The 16,336-nt window shown below is 38.7% G+C and overlaps 1 protein-coding gene across 5 annotated transcripts in view; it reads right to left on the reverse strand.

The window, feature by feature from the left end:
- The window catches only part of GABRA3 (gamma-aminobutyric acid type A receptor subunit alpha3), a 244,968-nt gene that overhangs the window by 151,681 nt on the left and 76,951 nt on the right, over positions 1-16,336 (reverse strand). For 3 of the 5 annotated variants that reach the window (XM_002763372.6, XM_017968719.4, XM_054250769.2), the window contains one exon: positions 3,777-3,942. The exons of the other annotated variants lie outside the window; for them this stretch is intronic. In XM_002763372.6, coding sequence (XP_002763418.2) covers positions 3,777-3,916 — 140 coding nt within the window. In that variant the 5' untranslated portion in view covers positions 3,917-3,942. The remainder of the gene's footprint in view (positions 1-3,776; positions 3,943-16,336) is intronic. 5 annotated transcript variants of the gene reach the window in all.

Genomic DNA, 16,336 nt, shown 5'->3' on the forward strand with positions numbered 1-16,336 from the left:
GAGATCTGTGTAACTTTTTGACAAGGGCATTTAGTGCTATAAACTTTCCTCTTAACACTCTCTAGCCATGTCCTAGAGATTCTGATATGTTGTATCTTTGTTCTCATGACTTTCAATAAATTTCTTTATTTCTGCCTTAATTTCATTATTTACCCAAAAGCAATTTAGGAGAATACAACCCTAATATTTGGAGCCATGCTTTTAATAGTCTCATCTCTCAAAAGTATTAATTGCACTGGTCTTGGAAGAAAGTAAATCAACAAAATGTTTCCAATTCAAGAAATATAGACCTGGTGTGGTGGCCCACACCTATAATCCCAATACTTTGAAAGGCCAATGCGGGAAGATCTTTTGAGGACAGGAGTTTGAGATCAGCCTGGGTAAGAGAGTGAGACCCTATGTCTACAAAATATTTTTAAAAATTAGCCGTGTGTGGTGGCTTATACCTGTAATCCCAGCTACTCAGGAGGCTCAGGCAGGAGGGATCATATGATCATGTGAGCCTAGGAGTTTGATATTACAATGAGCTATGATCACACCACTGAATTTTAGCCTGTGTAGCAGAGTAAGACCCTGTGAAAGAAAGAAAGAAAGAAAGAGAGAAAGAAAGAAAGAAAGAAAGAAAGAAAGAAAGAAAGAAAGAAAGAAAGAAAGAGAGAGAGAGAGAGGAAGGGAGGAAGGGAGGGAGGGAAAGGAAAGAGAGGAAAACAGAAAAGAAAGAAAACATGCAGTGACTTTATTACCTCTTTATTAAAACCAAGCACCTCACTCTGCTTTTTCAGGTAGGATTTCTTGACTTCCTCTTTGACATAATTACTAAAACCTTAGGCTATCTGGTTTTCTAAACACCAACAGTATGCAAACAAACCATTGTAAACAGGAGTTGAGATGTAGGAACTAACACTGAAGATAGAACCAAAAAAGAAAAAAAAAAAAGATTAGAACGAATATAATGAACATGTGCTTGGGAGATGTTTGTTTGTTTGTTTGATTGTTTGTTTCAAAGATAGAGTCTGTGTGGTGCAGGTTGGCCTTGAACTACTGGGCTCAAGAGATGCTTCTGTATCAGCCACAAGTGGCTGGGACTATAGGCATGTACTACTGCACCCAACAGTGAATTTTCTTTATGATGACCAAAAGTCACAAAGAAACACGACTATTCTATTCATAAAATCCTTGTTTAGGATTATAAGAAAATATGCAATACATTTTTAGAAATCTGTATTATCAGAGTTAAAATATAAAAGGCTTTAACACTTGAATTTGTAAGGTTCATTTATTTAGAACCTTCATCTTATTTAGAATCTATCATGGCCCAATTAAATGAAATACATGAGAGGTTAACAAAACAGAACTGGTTTTATTTTCCAGACTGGAAGAAAGAACAAAAAGGGTCTTATATACCAAGATTCTAAGGACATACAAGACCAGTTCTGCGGCCCCAGCCCCAGAGATTGTTGTAAAAAATGCTGATATAAGATGAAATTCTCAGATAATCAACATTAAGATAATCAACCCTGCAAAAATAATTAGGAATACTTCCTACTTCAAGATGCCTGCTTTAAGAATATGGGACAATAGCCAAATGTAAAACCAAAAAAAAATAGTCACTACCAAAGCATAAAATATCTTGTGTAATATTGAAATATTGCAGGGTTAAGAGGTCATTTCTAGTAATGATATTCCTTGGATGAAAAGGGATTTTAAAGTCTAAAAGAAGTTCAACATTGCTGAATAACAAACAGTTTGGTGGCAGAAAGACTAAGAAATAAGGCTAGCAAGGTGGGTAGAACCTGGGTCATGATGGGTTTTATAAAATCATGTAAAGGAGTTTGTACTTCATTACAGGGACAATAGAAAACCATGAAAGGGCTCCAAATAGGGTAGGTATGACCAAACATGTATTATAAAAAACAAATAGTTACAGAGTGGAGGTTAGTTTGGATGGGAACAAGACTTTAGGAAGTAAGACAAGGTTTGTGCAGAGGTCCAAATGGAGGATAACATTGGACTAAACTAGGGTGCTAGCAGAACTATTGGAAAAAAGTAGACGAATCCAAGAGATATGGGAGGTAGAAATGACAAATCTTGGTGATTTCGATATGGAGAGTAAGGGGTAGAAAACTGGCAAAAATGGTTCCAAGTTTCTGGCTTGAGCAACTGGGTACATGGTGGTACCACTGACTGAAAGATGAAAAAAAATGGAAGAGGAATATATTTGTCTGTTTGTTGTTTGTTTTGTTGTTTGTTCTTTATGCTGGGGGAGGGAGATGAAGATAATAAAACCACATTGGATATGCTTAGTTTAAGAAGTGTGTGGAATAGCCAAGTGGGCATATTCAATAGATAGTTGGATGTAGAAATCTGACATTCAAGAGAAGGCTGGAATGAAGATTGAGATGGGAGGCATTGGCATTTACATATAGACAGTAACATCATAGAAATGAATGAAATCATTCAGGGGATCTGTAATGTAAGAAGTGTGCCTAGAACAAAACAAGGAAAAACACAAACACCTGAGGGGTGAAAAAAAAAAGACTAAAAAAGATATTTATATCATGAAGGTCTTTGATGTACCTGTGTAGTATTGTGGAAAATATTCCAGAAAGCATAGTCATAAAAGGGAAAAGAAAACAAGATACAGTACTTATTGTTAATATAATAGTTTTCTCAGATCCCTTTCACTGGGCCAGTGAAACCATCCTTCAGCTACTTTTTGGAAAATTACTATCTGTTGAAGGGAGTCACCTCACCTAAAATGTCTGGAAGACTATGCCTTTCTCGATGGGATCCACAGGCAATGACTGATTGAGATGAGAGTATACAAGAATGGGTCCTTTGCCTCAAGATAGGACAGATATTTTAGCATCAGGTATGCCCCATATCTTCTCATGAGGTCAAACTGAGGCTACATCTTTGCTTTACTTCTTCTCTTTCCCTATCTTCCTTCCCTTACTTCCTTATAGGTTTCTGCTGAAAATGCCCTCTCAATAAATCATTTGCTCAAGAATCCTTCTTTCATACCCTGCTTCTAGAGAACCTAATCAAAACACCAGAGAGTTCTGGTGTCTCTGAGGCCAAAGAGATAATTATTATTAAACCATATATTTATATTTTATGTATGTTTCTACATGTATTTTTATTTCATAATAAAATAAAGTTACAGAGGGAGAAGTCAACTGTATTGGAACATATGAACAGACAAGTGTTCATTTTAGCAACAGAACCAGCATTGGACTTCTTGACTGCAGAAGTTGCCTTAGAGTCATGGGGCTGGAAGTCAGACAGTAGCAAGTGAATGAATGGGTGAGAGGTAAATAGATGCAATGAAGCATACCACTCCTTCAAGAAATATGGCTATGAAGGGGAGCACATAATTCAGGCAGTATCTGGAGGAAAATTTTTTAAATTTAAGATGAGTGATTTTTAAACATTATCATGTTTAAATGTTAATGAGCCAGAGCCAATTAAACGGAAAAGGTTGAAGATCTAAGAAAAGAGAGATAAAATTGAGGGCAAAAGACTGGAAAGAATTGTTTATTGGATATTACAAAGGTGATTCAAGCCTGGTCCAGGGTGTTGTCAAAGAAGAAAAAGGTTTGAGATGTTTTTCTACCTTGAGAATCTGAGCCTATGACTTTTCTAAATCTAATGTAATGCGTAAGTATTCAGAGACCAGAGTACTTGAGTTCATCTGGTGGAAAACATGTGAAGTTTTGGTCTGTAGCAAGCATTTATCACAGTCTTCTTTCATCCTAAGAGTTAGGGGTACTTACCCGCCAATGTCTTGCTTCACAAAGTCCCCAGGTTCTTGTCGTCTTGATTCCCCTTGACCAGTGGTTCCAGGGAGAATATTAATCAAGAAAAGAATCCCAAGGCTGGTCATATAATAGTGACTCATTTGTGTGCTTATCATCTTCTTAGGCACAAACTTGGAGAGACCTGTGAGATTCACAGTTTAGAGAAGGGGTAAGAGATAAGGAATAGAAAATGAAGTGAGAGAGGAGAAAGAGGTGAGAGAGAGAGAGATAAAGAGATGTTACTAAACTCTATTGGAGCCATTTAACTTCTCTAGTGTCTAGTGACTCAGTGCTTAATTCAATGGTCCCCTTTTCCCAGCTTGTCAATGCCACCAAAATCACTCCCAATATACCCTTCTCCTAAATATACCAGAGCCATCCAAGAAAGGATGCAGAAAGTAGCACAAAGAGCTCTAAGTCAGTAATCAGGAGTCTGAGGTTACTGCAACATTTCTTTCCTTGGCTTCCCCCCATGTAACTAGATGAGTAACAGAATTTCCCTCAGCTTAGATTACCTCTTATAATCCAAGATCTTAAAAATATTCTCTCATTTCTTTATTTTATTTCCCTCCAATCCCCTGTTTGATTATTAGTGTTACAAAATCCTTTGCCTTGGTTAACTGTGTAATATTTAGACAATCCTAGTTTCCTAGTATATTAAGACCTGGAGTCTCTTTATAGCATTTTTGGAATTGATTTTCATCTTCATAGAGTTAAGCAATTTTCCAAAAGATTAAATGGACTGAAGTGGATAGACTGCTTCCTCTAAATTAGGCTGAGAAAATATTGAATTAATGAGACATGATGGCTCTTGAATAAGAATGCTGTATTTCCCCATAAAGAGATATTTGAAAGCAAACTTGCTCCTTTAGGTAGGGGCCACAACATAAAGATAAATCCCAGCCTTTTCCCTGGCACTAAAGAGGTCAGAAAATTGCACTGGTGATAGAATTAGTGATTTAGACTTCCCTATAAGCAAGGCTGTTTTATGAACTGTGGATCAGTGAAGATTTACCCAAGGCATGGTGTTAAGAAAGCAATCAATAAAGTGATGGTAACTTGCTACCTCTAATTTGTGGCTTCTTTGAATATGAGACACTGAGAAATGGAAGGAGACCTAACTCTGAACCAACACCATACCCTTTTTCAGTCATATCAGTGGATAAATTTTCAGAAGAAATGGAGGGATATATAACTGTTTTTTTCCAAGAAAGCTTATACAAGAGACCAATATGTAAAACAGATACACATTAAGGAGTTATTCTGTTTGGTGAGATTAAGAACAAAAGTCCTTTTAAATTCATCTCACATCCCTCAAAAAAGCAACCACTGGGATCTATATTAGGCTGTCTTCATGAATCTGGTATAGGCATATGAAGAACTGCAACACTGGAGAAGATAGACTTCTGACATGATGAAGTGCCTACATTAGAGATAGAGATAATCATAGCATTAGATTACACCATATGAAATTGCCAACTTTTGACAATTTTGGTTTTAGCAAAGAAAGCAAGTTCTTATGGTTAACCTAATATATGAGCTGTGACATCCATGGCTCATGAACTATAAAAGAGTTAATGAACATTTTACAGGAGTATACAGGAATGGTACAGTTCAGAAAACCATAATATATGAGTAGGAAAAAATGGTGCATGATCAGACAACTCTGACCACAAGTAACATCCATGGTAAGGGCAGTAACCATCATATATGCTCAAATATTCACAGTGCCTTAGCAGACCCTATAGTCACATGACAAGGATTAATGCTCAGATAATTATGATACATGAATTGACAACTACTCTACAGGAACAGAGACACTTGGGCCAGGATATGAAATTTAAATTGGAGAAATAATCCATGGAATATAAGACATGGCCATAATGCATGCTTAGAAAACATAAGTCCATGAGTAACAATCTTGGGTGTAGGAGAAGATGGCCATGTGTAAACAAAGAGATCCATAGTGTGTGTTCAGCTATGCTATACTAATATATCACTATGGGTTATGTTCAAATTATCATGGTAGACAAGCAACAAACTATCACACTAAGAATAGATGACAATAACAAAGAATTCAATGTCCATGATTTGGAAGAAGAAAACTAAGACATATATTATGATACATTAAAAAGACAACAGGATTACGTGAAATCATAACTAAATAACATGCCTGTGACAGTGAAACAAAGACTCTTCGGGGAAAAAGAAGATGGCGCGGTAGGAGCAATTCAGGATTTCAGCTCTCAGTGAAGGCGCAGAGGGTGAGTCCAAGCCGCATTTCCAGACGGATCTTTGTTGCCCACAGAACGGGGAAATTCCCAGGTGTAGGAGAGACATGGGACACCAGCGCAGCTGTTTCAGCTGGTGCAGCCGTTTCGGCCAGTGCTGCAGCACAGTGGGCACTCTGCACAAAACACACTGGTCTGGATGCCCTGTTAAACCAGCAATCTGAGATTTGGGAGGGCAAATTAGCATATCCACCTGATTAAACGAGACTTGGACAGTGACCCAGACCAGGAGATTCCCAGGAAACAACATTTGAGCTGATGCAGTGGGTTGCTGCATGCGAAATCACACAGATCCCAGTGCCCAATCAGCAGGTGACTAAAACACCTGGGAGACAGTCAACCATTCAACCTAAAAAAAAAAAAAACGGACTCTGAGGCAGGGAGCCAGGTGATCAGGGTCAGCAGGTCCCACCCCCACGGGGACAAACAAAACGGCAATTCAAAATGCTCGGGGTTGAGAGTTTCACTGCGGGCACAGCTGAACACAGGACAGTGCAGCTCGGTGGGGGAGGGGTGTTCACCATTACCAAGGCATTCTGGCCCTACTGAGGTACGCTCCCATTGCTGACGCAGCCTGCCATTGCCAAGGCAACCCGCCATAACAGAGAGACTCTGCCAACAGGGCGGAGCCCATGACAGCAGGTCAGAGCCCACGGCAACAGGGCGGAGCCCAAGACAGTAGGGCGGAGCCCACAGCAACAGGGCAGAGGCCATGGCAGCAGGGAAGAGCCTCGGCAGGCAAATAGTGACTAGACTGCCTCTTGCTCGGCAGGACAGTGCAATGGATACTCATAAAGAAAGCCCTAACTCCCCAAGACAGAGCATCTGAGGAAAAAAAGGGGTTTTATAAGTTCTGCTGCAGCAGATTTAAACGCATCAGCCTAACAGACCTGAATGAACAACGGAGCACACAGCTCAGCACTTGAGCTCCTATAAAGTACAGACCATCTCCTCAAGCAGCTCCCTGACCCCTGTATATCCAAAGAGTCACCTCAAAAAGGACTGATCAGACTGACATTTGGCGGGCATCATTCTGGGACAAAGATAGCAGCAGAAGAAACTGGTAGCATCCCTCACTGTTCTGCAGCTGCTACAGGTGTACCCAGACAAGCAGGGCCTGGAGTGGACCTCAGCAATCCTACAGCAGAGGGGCTAGACTGTTAGAAGGAAAACCAAGTAACAGAAATGACTTCATCATCAACAATCTGGATGTCCACTCAGAGACCCAATCGAAAAGTCAGCAACTACTCAGACGACAGGTGAATAAATCCACAAAGATGGGAAGAAACCAGTGCAAAAAGGAGGAAAACACCTGAAACCAAAATACCTCGCCTCCTACAAAGGACTAAAACTCCTCAGCAGCGAGGGAACAAAGCTGGATGGAGAATGAGTGTGATGAAATAACAGAATCAGACTTCAGAAGGTGGATAATGAGAAACTTCTGTGAGCTAAAAGAACATGTTCTAACTCAATGCAAAGAAACTAAGAACCTTGAAAAAAGATTTGAGGAAATGATAACAAGAATGGACAACTTAGAGAGGAATATAAGTGAATTGATGGAGCTAAAATAAACAACACGAGAACTTCGTGAAGCATGCACAAGTCTCAATAGCCGAACTGACCAAGCAGAAGAAAGGATATCAGAGGTCAAAAATCAACTCAAAGAAATAAAACGAGAAACCAAGATTAGAGAAAAAAACCGCAAAAAGGAATGAACAAAGTCTCCAAGAAATGTGGGACTATATGAAGACACCTAATCTATGTTTGATAGGTGTACCAGAATGTGACGAAGAGAATGAATCCAAGCTGGAAAATATTCTTCAGGATATTATCCAGCAAAATTTCCCCAACCTAGCAAGGCAGACCAATATTCAAGTCCAGGAAATACAGAGAACACCACAAAGATATTCCACAAGAAGAGCAACCCCAAGGCACATAATCTTCAGATTCACCAGGGTTGAAATAAAAAAAAAAATACTAAGGGCAGCCAGAGAGAAAGGTCACGTCACCCACAAAGAGAAGCCCATCAGACTCACAGAAGATCTCTTGGCAGAAACTCTACAAGCCAGAAGAGAGTGGGGACCAATATTCACCATCCTTAAAGAAAAGAACTTTCAACCCAGAATATTATATCCAGCCAAACTGAGCTTCATAAGTGAAGGAAAAATAAAATCCTTTGCGAACAAGCAAGTACTCAGAGATTTTGTCACCACTAGGCCTGCTTCACAAGAGATCCTGCAAGAGGCACTACACATAGAGAGGAACAACCAGTACCAGCCATTCCAAAAACATACCAAATGCGAAAGAGCATCAACATAATGAAGAATCTGCATCAACTAATGGGCAAAACAGCCAGCTAGCATCAAAATGGCAGGATCAAATTCACACATAACAATATTAACCCTAAATGTAAATGGGCTAAATGCACCAATCAAAAGAGACAGACTAGCAAATTGGATAAAAAGCCAAAACTCATTGGTGTGCTGTATCCAGGAAACCCATCTCACATGCAAGGATACACAAACGCTCAAAATAAAGGGATGGAGGAAGATTTGCCAAGCAAATGGAGAACAAAAGAAAGCAGGAGTTGCAATTCTCGTCTCTGATAAAATAGACTTTAAAGCCACAAAGATCAAAACAGACAAAGAAGGTCATTACATAATGGTAAAAGGATCAATACAACAAGAAGAGCTAATGATACTAAATATGTATGGACCCAATACAGGAGCACCCAGATATATAAGGCAAGTTCTTAACGACTTACAAAGAGACTTAGACTCCTGCACACTAATAGTGGGAGAGTTTAACACTCCACTGTCAATATTAGACAGATCAACCAGACAGAAAATTAACAAGGATATTTAACTCAGGGCTTGAACTCAGACCTGGAACAAGCAAACCTGATAGACATTTACAGAACTCTCCACCCCAAATCCACAGAATATACATTCTTCTCAGCACCACATCACACCTACTCTAAAATTGACCACATAATTGGAAGTAAAGCACTCCTCAGTAAATGCAAAACAACTGAAATCATAACAGTCTCTCAGACCATAGTGCAATCAAGTTAGAACTCAGAATTCAGAAACTAAGTCAGAACTGCACAGCTTCATGGAAACTGAACAACTGGCTCTCGAATGTTGATTGGATAAACAATGAAATGAAGGCAGAAATAAACAAGTTCTTCGAAACCAATGAGAAAGAAGACACAACAAGCCAGAATCTCTGGGACACATTTAAAGCAGTCTCTAGAGGAAAATATATAGCAATAAGTGCCCACGTGAGAAGAGTGGAGAGATCCAAAATTGACACCCTATCATCAAAATTGAAAGAGCTAGAGGAGCAAGATCAAAAAAACTCAAAACCTAGCAGAAGACAAGAAATAACTAAGATCAGAGCAGAACTGAAGGAGATAGAGACACGAAAAACCCTTCAAAAAATCAATAAATCCAAGACCTGGTTTTTGGAAATGATCAAAAAAATAGACCACTAAGCAGAATGATAAAAAAGAAAAGAGAGAATAACCAAATAGATGCAATAAAAAATGATAAAGGGGATATCACCACAGATTCCACAGAAATTCAAACCATCATTAGAGAATATTACAAACAACTCTATGCACATAAATTAGTAAACCTGGAAGAAATGGACAAATTCCTGGACACCTTTGTCCTCCCAAGCCTAAACCAGTAGGAAGCCAAAACTATAAATAGACCAATAACAAAATCTGAAGTCGAGGCAGCAAGTAAGAGCCTACCACACATAAAAAGCCCAGGTCCATATGGGTTCATGGCCGAATTCCACCAGACACACAAAGAGGAGCTGGTACCATTCCTTCTGAAACTATTCCAAATAATCCAAAAAGAGGGAATCCTTCCCAAATCATTTTATGAGACCAACATCATCCTGATACCAATACCCGGCAGACACCCAACAAGAAAAGAAAACTTCAGGCCAATATCCACGATGAATATAGATGCAAAAATCTTCAATAAAATACTGGCAAGCCAATTCCAACAACACATCAAAAAACCTATCCATCATGATCAAGTAGGATTCATCCCAGGGATGCAAGGCTGGTTCAACATATGCAAGTCTATAAACGTAATCCACCACATAAACAGAACCAAAAACAAAAACCACATGATTATCTCAATTGACGCAGATAAGGCATTTGACAAAATTCAACAGCCCTTTATGCTAAAACCCCTAAATAAACTCGGTATTGATGAAACGTATCTCAGAGTAATAAAAGCTATTTACGACAAACCAACAGCCAATATCATACTGAATGGGCAAAAACTGGAAGCATTCCCTTTGAAATCTGGCACTAGACGAGGATGCCCTCTCTCACCACTCCTATTCAATATAGTATTGGAAATTCTAGCCAGAGGAATCAGGCAAGAAAAAGAAATAAAGGGTATTCAAATAGGAAATGTGGAAGCCAAATTGTCTCTATTTGCAGATGACGTGCTAGTATACCTAGAAGACCCCTCGTCTCAGCCCAAAAACTCCTGAAATGGATAAGCAACTTCAGCAAAGTCTCAGGATACAAAATCAATGTGCAAAAATCACAAGCATTCCTATACACCAATAACGACTTAAAGAGCCAAATCAAGAACGAACTGTCATTCACAACTGCTACAAAGAGAATAAAATACCTTGGAATACAACTCACAAGGAACATAAGGGACCTCTTCAAGGAGAACTACAAACCACTGCTCAACGAAATAAGAGAGGACACAAACAGATGGGGAAACATTCCATGTTCATGGTTAGGAAGAATTAATATCGAGAAAATGGCTATACTGCCCAAAGTAATTTACAGAATCAACACTATCCCCATCAAGCTACCATTGACTTTCTTCACAGAACTGGATAAAACCACCATGAACTTCATATGGAACCAAAAGAGAGCCCGCATAGCCACGTCAATTCTAAGCAAAAAGAACACAGCGGGAGGCATCACACTACCGGACTTCAAACTATACTACAAGCCTACAGTAATCAAAACAGCATGGTACTGGTACCAAAACAGAGATATAGACCAATGGAACAGAACAGAGGCATCGGAGGCAACACAACATATCCACAGCCATACAATCTTTGATAAACCTGACAAAAACAAGCAATGGGGAAAGGATTCCCTGTTTAATAAATGGTATTGGGAAAACTGGCTAGCCATGTGCAGAAAGCAGAAACTGGACCCCTTCCTGACACCTTACACTAAAATTAACTCCAGATGGATTAAAGACTTAAACATAACACCTGGCACCATAAAAACCCTAGAAGGAAATCTAGGCAAAACTATCCAGGACATAGGAGTAGGCAAGGACTTCATGACCAAAACACCAAAAGCATTGGCAACAAAAGCCAAAATAGACAAATGGGACCTAATGAAACTCCACAGCTTCTGCACGGCAAATGAAACAGTCACTAGAGTGGATCGGCAACCAACAGAATGGGAAAAACATTTCGCAGTCTACCCATCTGACAAAGGGCTGATATCCAGAATTTACAAAGAACTCAGATTTAAAGGAAAAAAACAAACAAGCCCATTCAAAAGTGGGCAAAGGATATGAACAGATACTTTAAGAAAGAAGACATATATGAGGCCAACAATCATATGAAAAAATGCTCATCGTCACTGGTCATCAGAGAGATGCAAATCAAAACCACATTGAGATACCATCTCACGCCAGTTAGAATGGCGATCATTAAAAAATCTGGAGACAACAGATGCTGGAGAGGATGTGGAGAAAAAGGAACACTTTTACACTGTTGGTGGGAGTGTAAATTAGTTCAACCATTGTGGAAGACAGTGTGGCGATTCCTCAAGGCCTTAGAAATAGAAATTCCATTTGACCCAGCAATCCCATTACTGGGTATATATCCAAAAGTCTGTAAATCGTTCTACTATAAGGACACATGTACACGAATGTTCATTGCAGCACTGTTTACAATAGCAAAGACCTGGAATCAACCCAAATGCCCATTGATAATAGACTGGATTGGAAAAATGTGGCACATATACACCATGGAATATTATGCAGCAATCAGAAATGATGAGTTTGTGTCGTTTGTAGGGACATGGATGAATCTGGAGAACATCATCCTCAGCAAACTGACACAAGAACAGAAAATGAAACACCGCATACTCTCACTCATAGGTGGGTGATGAAAAATGAGAACACATGGACACAGAAAGGGGAGTACTAAACACTGGGGTCTATTGGGGGGAAAAGGGGAGGACCAGTGGGAGGGGGAGGTGGGGAGGGATAGCCTGGGGAGAAAAGCCAAATGTGGGTGAAGGGGAGAAGAAAAGCAAAGCACACTGCCATGTGTGTACCTACGCAACTGTCTTGCATGCTCTGCTCATGTACCCCAAAACCTAAAATCCAATAAAAATTAAAAAACAAAAACAAAAACAAAAAAAATAAAAAATAAAAATAAAAAAAGGAAAAAAATGCACATGCTTAGGGCCCTGAAAACTCAGATTCAGTAAATGTAAAAAAAAAAAAAAATCTGACGTTGGGCAGGTTATTTGACTCAACATTCTAATCCAAAGTATGGATTAATCACTGTTGTTATAAGAATTAAATAATCTAATTCATATATAGCATTAGCCTTATGCTTGACATAGAGTAAATGTTGTTCACTGTAAACTACAGGTTGAGAATTAGACCTCTTTTCCTCCAGTGAGCCTCAGCTCTACTCTAATCCAGTTGTCCCTTTCATGGCCACATCCTAAGACTTGTTATTAGAAATCCGTGATCTCGAATCACTCTCTGACCACATATTTCCAACGTTTTTCATCTAGTGCTTTCATACTGTCAATTCTTCTCCCCACATCCACCCCACTCCACCCCACCCCAAGGATTTCTAATCTATTGATCTTACAACCTTTCAATTGCTCATCATCATGTTCTCGTTTTCTTTCTTACTCTGCTTGGATAACATACATAGTCCATAATTAAAATCAGTATAGTAATTCTCTGGTATATACCCTGAACACATTGTATCTCTCATACTCTATGTACCTGCCTGGAAAAACATAAACCTTAGTCAAATCCAACTCTCCATGTACAAATAAACACCTTAATAGACACAGAAAAATCTGCATAACGCCTGACTGGCATTTCTATAAATTTTCTTCAATATACTTCAAATGTCCCACTATCCTTTTGTATTTGCCAAACCAATTCATTCTCCCACTTTCAGAGATAACTAATTTTTTACTTTCTTTTCTGTCTAGGAGAAGAAATAACTATTTTACCAAAATCTCTGCAAATAGCTTTCCTTCTTATTTTACCAAGCAATCAAAAGGCAATATTCTCTCCTTCCTAATATCAATTATACCAACCTACCAGGATGTCAGCCATATACTTTAACTTTTTCTCTGTTACTAGAAGTGTCTGCTCCTATATAATGCTAGCACTCCCACATGTGCCCTGGGCCCCATTTCCTGTCTCCTGCTCAAAGATGTCAGTTCATCTCTCCATACTGGCTCATTCCTTGTAGCATAAAAGTGATGCAATATCATCGATCATTTTGAAAAAAATAAGAAAATCCTCCCTTGACCTGACATTCCTCCAACTCTTCCTCATTTTTTCTGTCTGCATTTTATGGTAATCCACTTCAATAATTATCTGTATCTCAACTTCCTCAACAATCATTCTCTTATACTATCTACATCAATCAAGTATTTTCATCTATCACTCCACTGAATCCAATCTTAGTATTAATTCATTCAAAATTTATGGAGTATCATCTATGTACCAGGTAGCATTCTAAGTTCTGGGAATACAGCAGTGAACAAAACAGCCAAAAAGCGAATCAATGAAGAAAAAGAAGAACATGAAACCAAGGACTCTTCTCCACATCTACACCTTGATTTCTCTCTTCCATGCCCTATATTCAAAATATCAGCTTATCTTGTTGATTTTGGAACAGATCCAAACTCTGACCCCAATGAGGTTTTGTTTGTTTGTTTTGTTTGTTTTTAATATAATTCAAATTCACTCTCTTCTCAAACTTTCCCAGTCGATATTTTTAGAATCCTAGGTACTTGCCATGACCTGTAAGAATCTACTTTATTTGACCACTGGTTATGTCTGAAATGTCACCTCTTTCTACTCTTGGTCTCCCATACTCATACCAATTCATACTTGTTTTCCTAACATTTCTTGAAAACACCAAGCATGCTCCTGCCTCAAGGGACTTTGTACCTGCTCTTTCCTCTATCATAAATGCTTTTCCCATATCTCTCTCTCTCTCTGCCTTCTTATACAATTCCATTTTCTTTTGGGATATACGACTACCTAAAATTACATTATGTACTTGCTTGTTTGTTTCCATTTCTCCCACTGGATATAAGCTTCATTAGTTCAGGAACTTAACTCGAACTTTGGTCAATAGAGCAGTGTCTAGCACATGAAGGCTACTTAATAAAATATTTGTCAGAAAAAAAGTGTTAATTTTTTTATGAATTCATGCTCACACAACTCTAGGCATCCTTTTCTTCTCAGGGATATATTCTCAAGACTATCCTTCTTTTCTAAAACCTCTCCCCCATGCCTTTTAAATGCTTCATTTTATGGAAAACAAATTCTCCTATGCTCTCAATTTTTTAAGGGAAACTCTTCCTCTTTGCCTTAAATAAATTGAATTTATATTAAAGATACTACTTCATTAACTTTCCTCTGAAGTGTGACATGTTCATACTCCCATATATTATGCAACTGAGAGACAAGATGAGAACTATCTCATTTTCTCAATGCCCCATTGAAATCATCCCTCCTCTACTCATGTGCACCACAATCCTTTTTTGGAGACAGAGTCTCACTCTATTGCCCAGGCTGGAGTGCAAAGGCATGATCTCAGCTCATTGTAACCTCTGCCTCTCAGGTTCAAGTGATTCTCCTGCCTCAGCCTCCTGAGTAGCTGAGACCATGCCCAGCTAATTTTTTGTATTTATAGTAGAAACAGTGTTTCACCATGGTGGTCAGGCTGGTCTCAAACTCCCAACCTTGTGATCCGGCCACCTCATCCTCCCAAAGTGCTGGGATTCCAGGCATTAGCCACTGCACCCGGCCACAATCCTTATTTGAGGTTCATGCTTCCTATCTGTATTACTAACTGCCTTTTAATTTTATAACTGCCTCCTTGTAGCCTCCCCATATTGATTCAAAAACTATGTTCAGTTCATACTTTTGTCATTTTGTGGCTTTTCTGTATACCATTTTTTTCTTCAACATTTATTTTAAGTTCCAGGGTACGTGTGCAGGATGTGCAGGTTTGTTACATAGGTAAACATGTGCCATGGTAGTTTGCTGCACAGATCAACCCATCACCTAAGTATTAAGCCCAGAATTCATTAGGTATTCTTCCTGATGCTCTTTTTCTCCCCACCCTCTGTGTACGTTGTTCCTCCCCATGTGTGCAATGAACATACACATGCATGTATCTTTATAATAGAGTGATTTATATTCCTTTCGGTACATAGCCAGAAGTGGAATTGCTGGGTCAATTGGCATTTCTGCTTCTGGATCTTTGCGGAGTCACCAAACTGTCTTCACAATGGTTGAACTAATTACATTCCTATCAGCAGTGTAAAAGTATTCCTTTCCCTCTGCAACATTGCCAGCATGTGATGTTTCTTGACTTTTTAATAAAAGCTATTCTTACTGCTGTGGGATGGTATCTGAATGTAGTTTTGATTTGCATTTCTATAATGATCAGTGATGGTGAGGTTTTTTTCACATGTTTGTTGGACACATGAATGTCTTGTGAGAAGTGTCTGTTCATGTCCTTTGCCCACTTTTTAATGGGGTTTTATACTGGTAAATTTGTTTGGATTCCTTGTAGACTCTATATAGTAGATCTTTGTCAGATGAATAGGTTGCAAAACTTTTCTCCCATTCTGTAGGTTTTCTGTTCACTCTGATGATAGTTTCTTTTGTTGTGCAGAAGTTCTTTAGTTTAATTGGATACAATTTGTCAATTTTTACTTTTGCTGCAATTGCTTTTGATGTTTTTGTCATGTAATCTATGCCTTTGCCTATGTCCTGAATGGTATTACCTAGATTTTCTTTTAGGATTTTCTTCATTTTATAGTTCTAGATTTTACATTTCAGTTTTTAATCCATCTTGAATTAAGTTTTGTATAAAGTATAAGAAAGGGGTCCAGTTTCAATTTTCTGCATAAGGCTAGGTCATTTCCCCAGCACCATTTGTTAAATA

Source organism: Callithrix jacchus, chromosome X (genome assembly GCF_049354715.1).
Source record: "Callithrix jacchus isolate 240 chromosome X, calJac240_pri, whole genome shotgun sequence".
Lineage (NCBI taxonomy): Eukaryota > Metazoa > Chordata > Mammalia > Primates > Cebidae > Callithrix > Callithrix jacchus.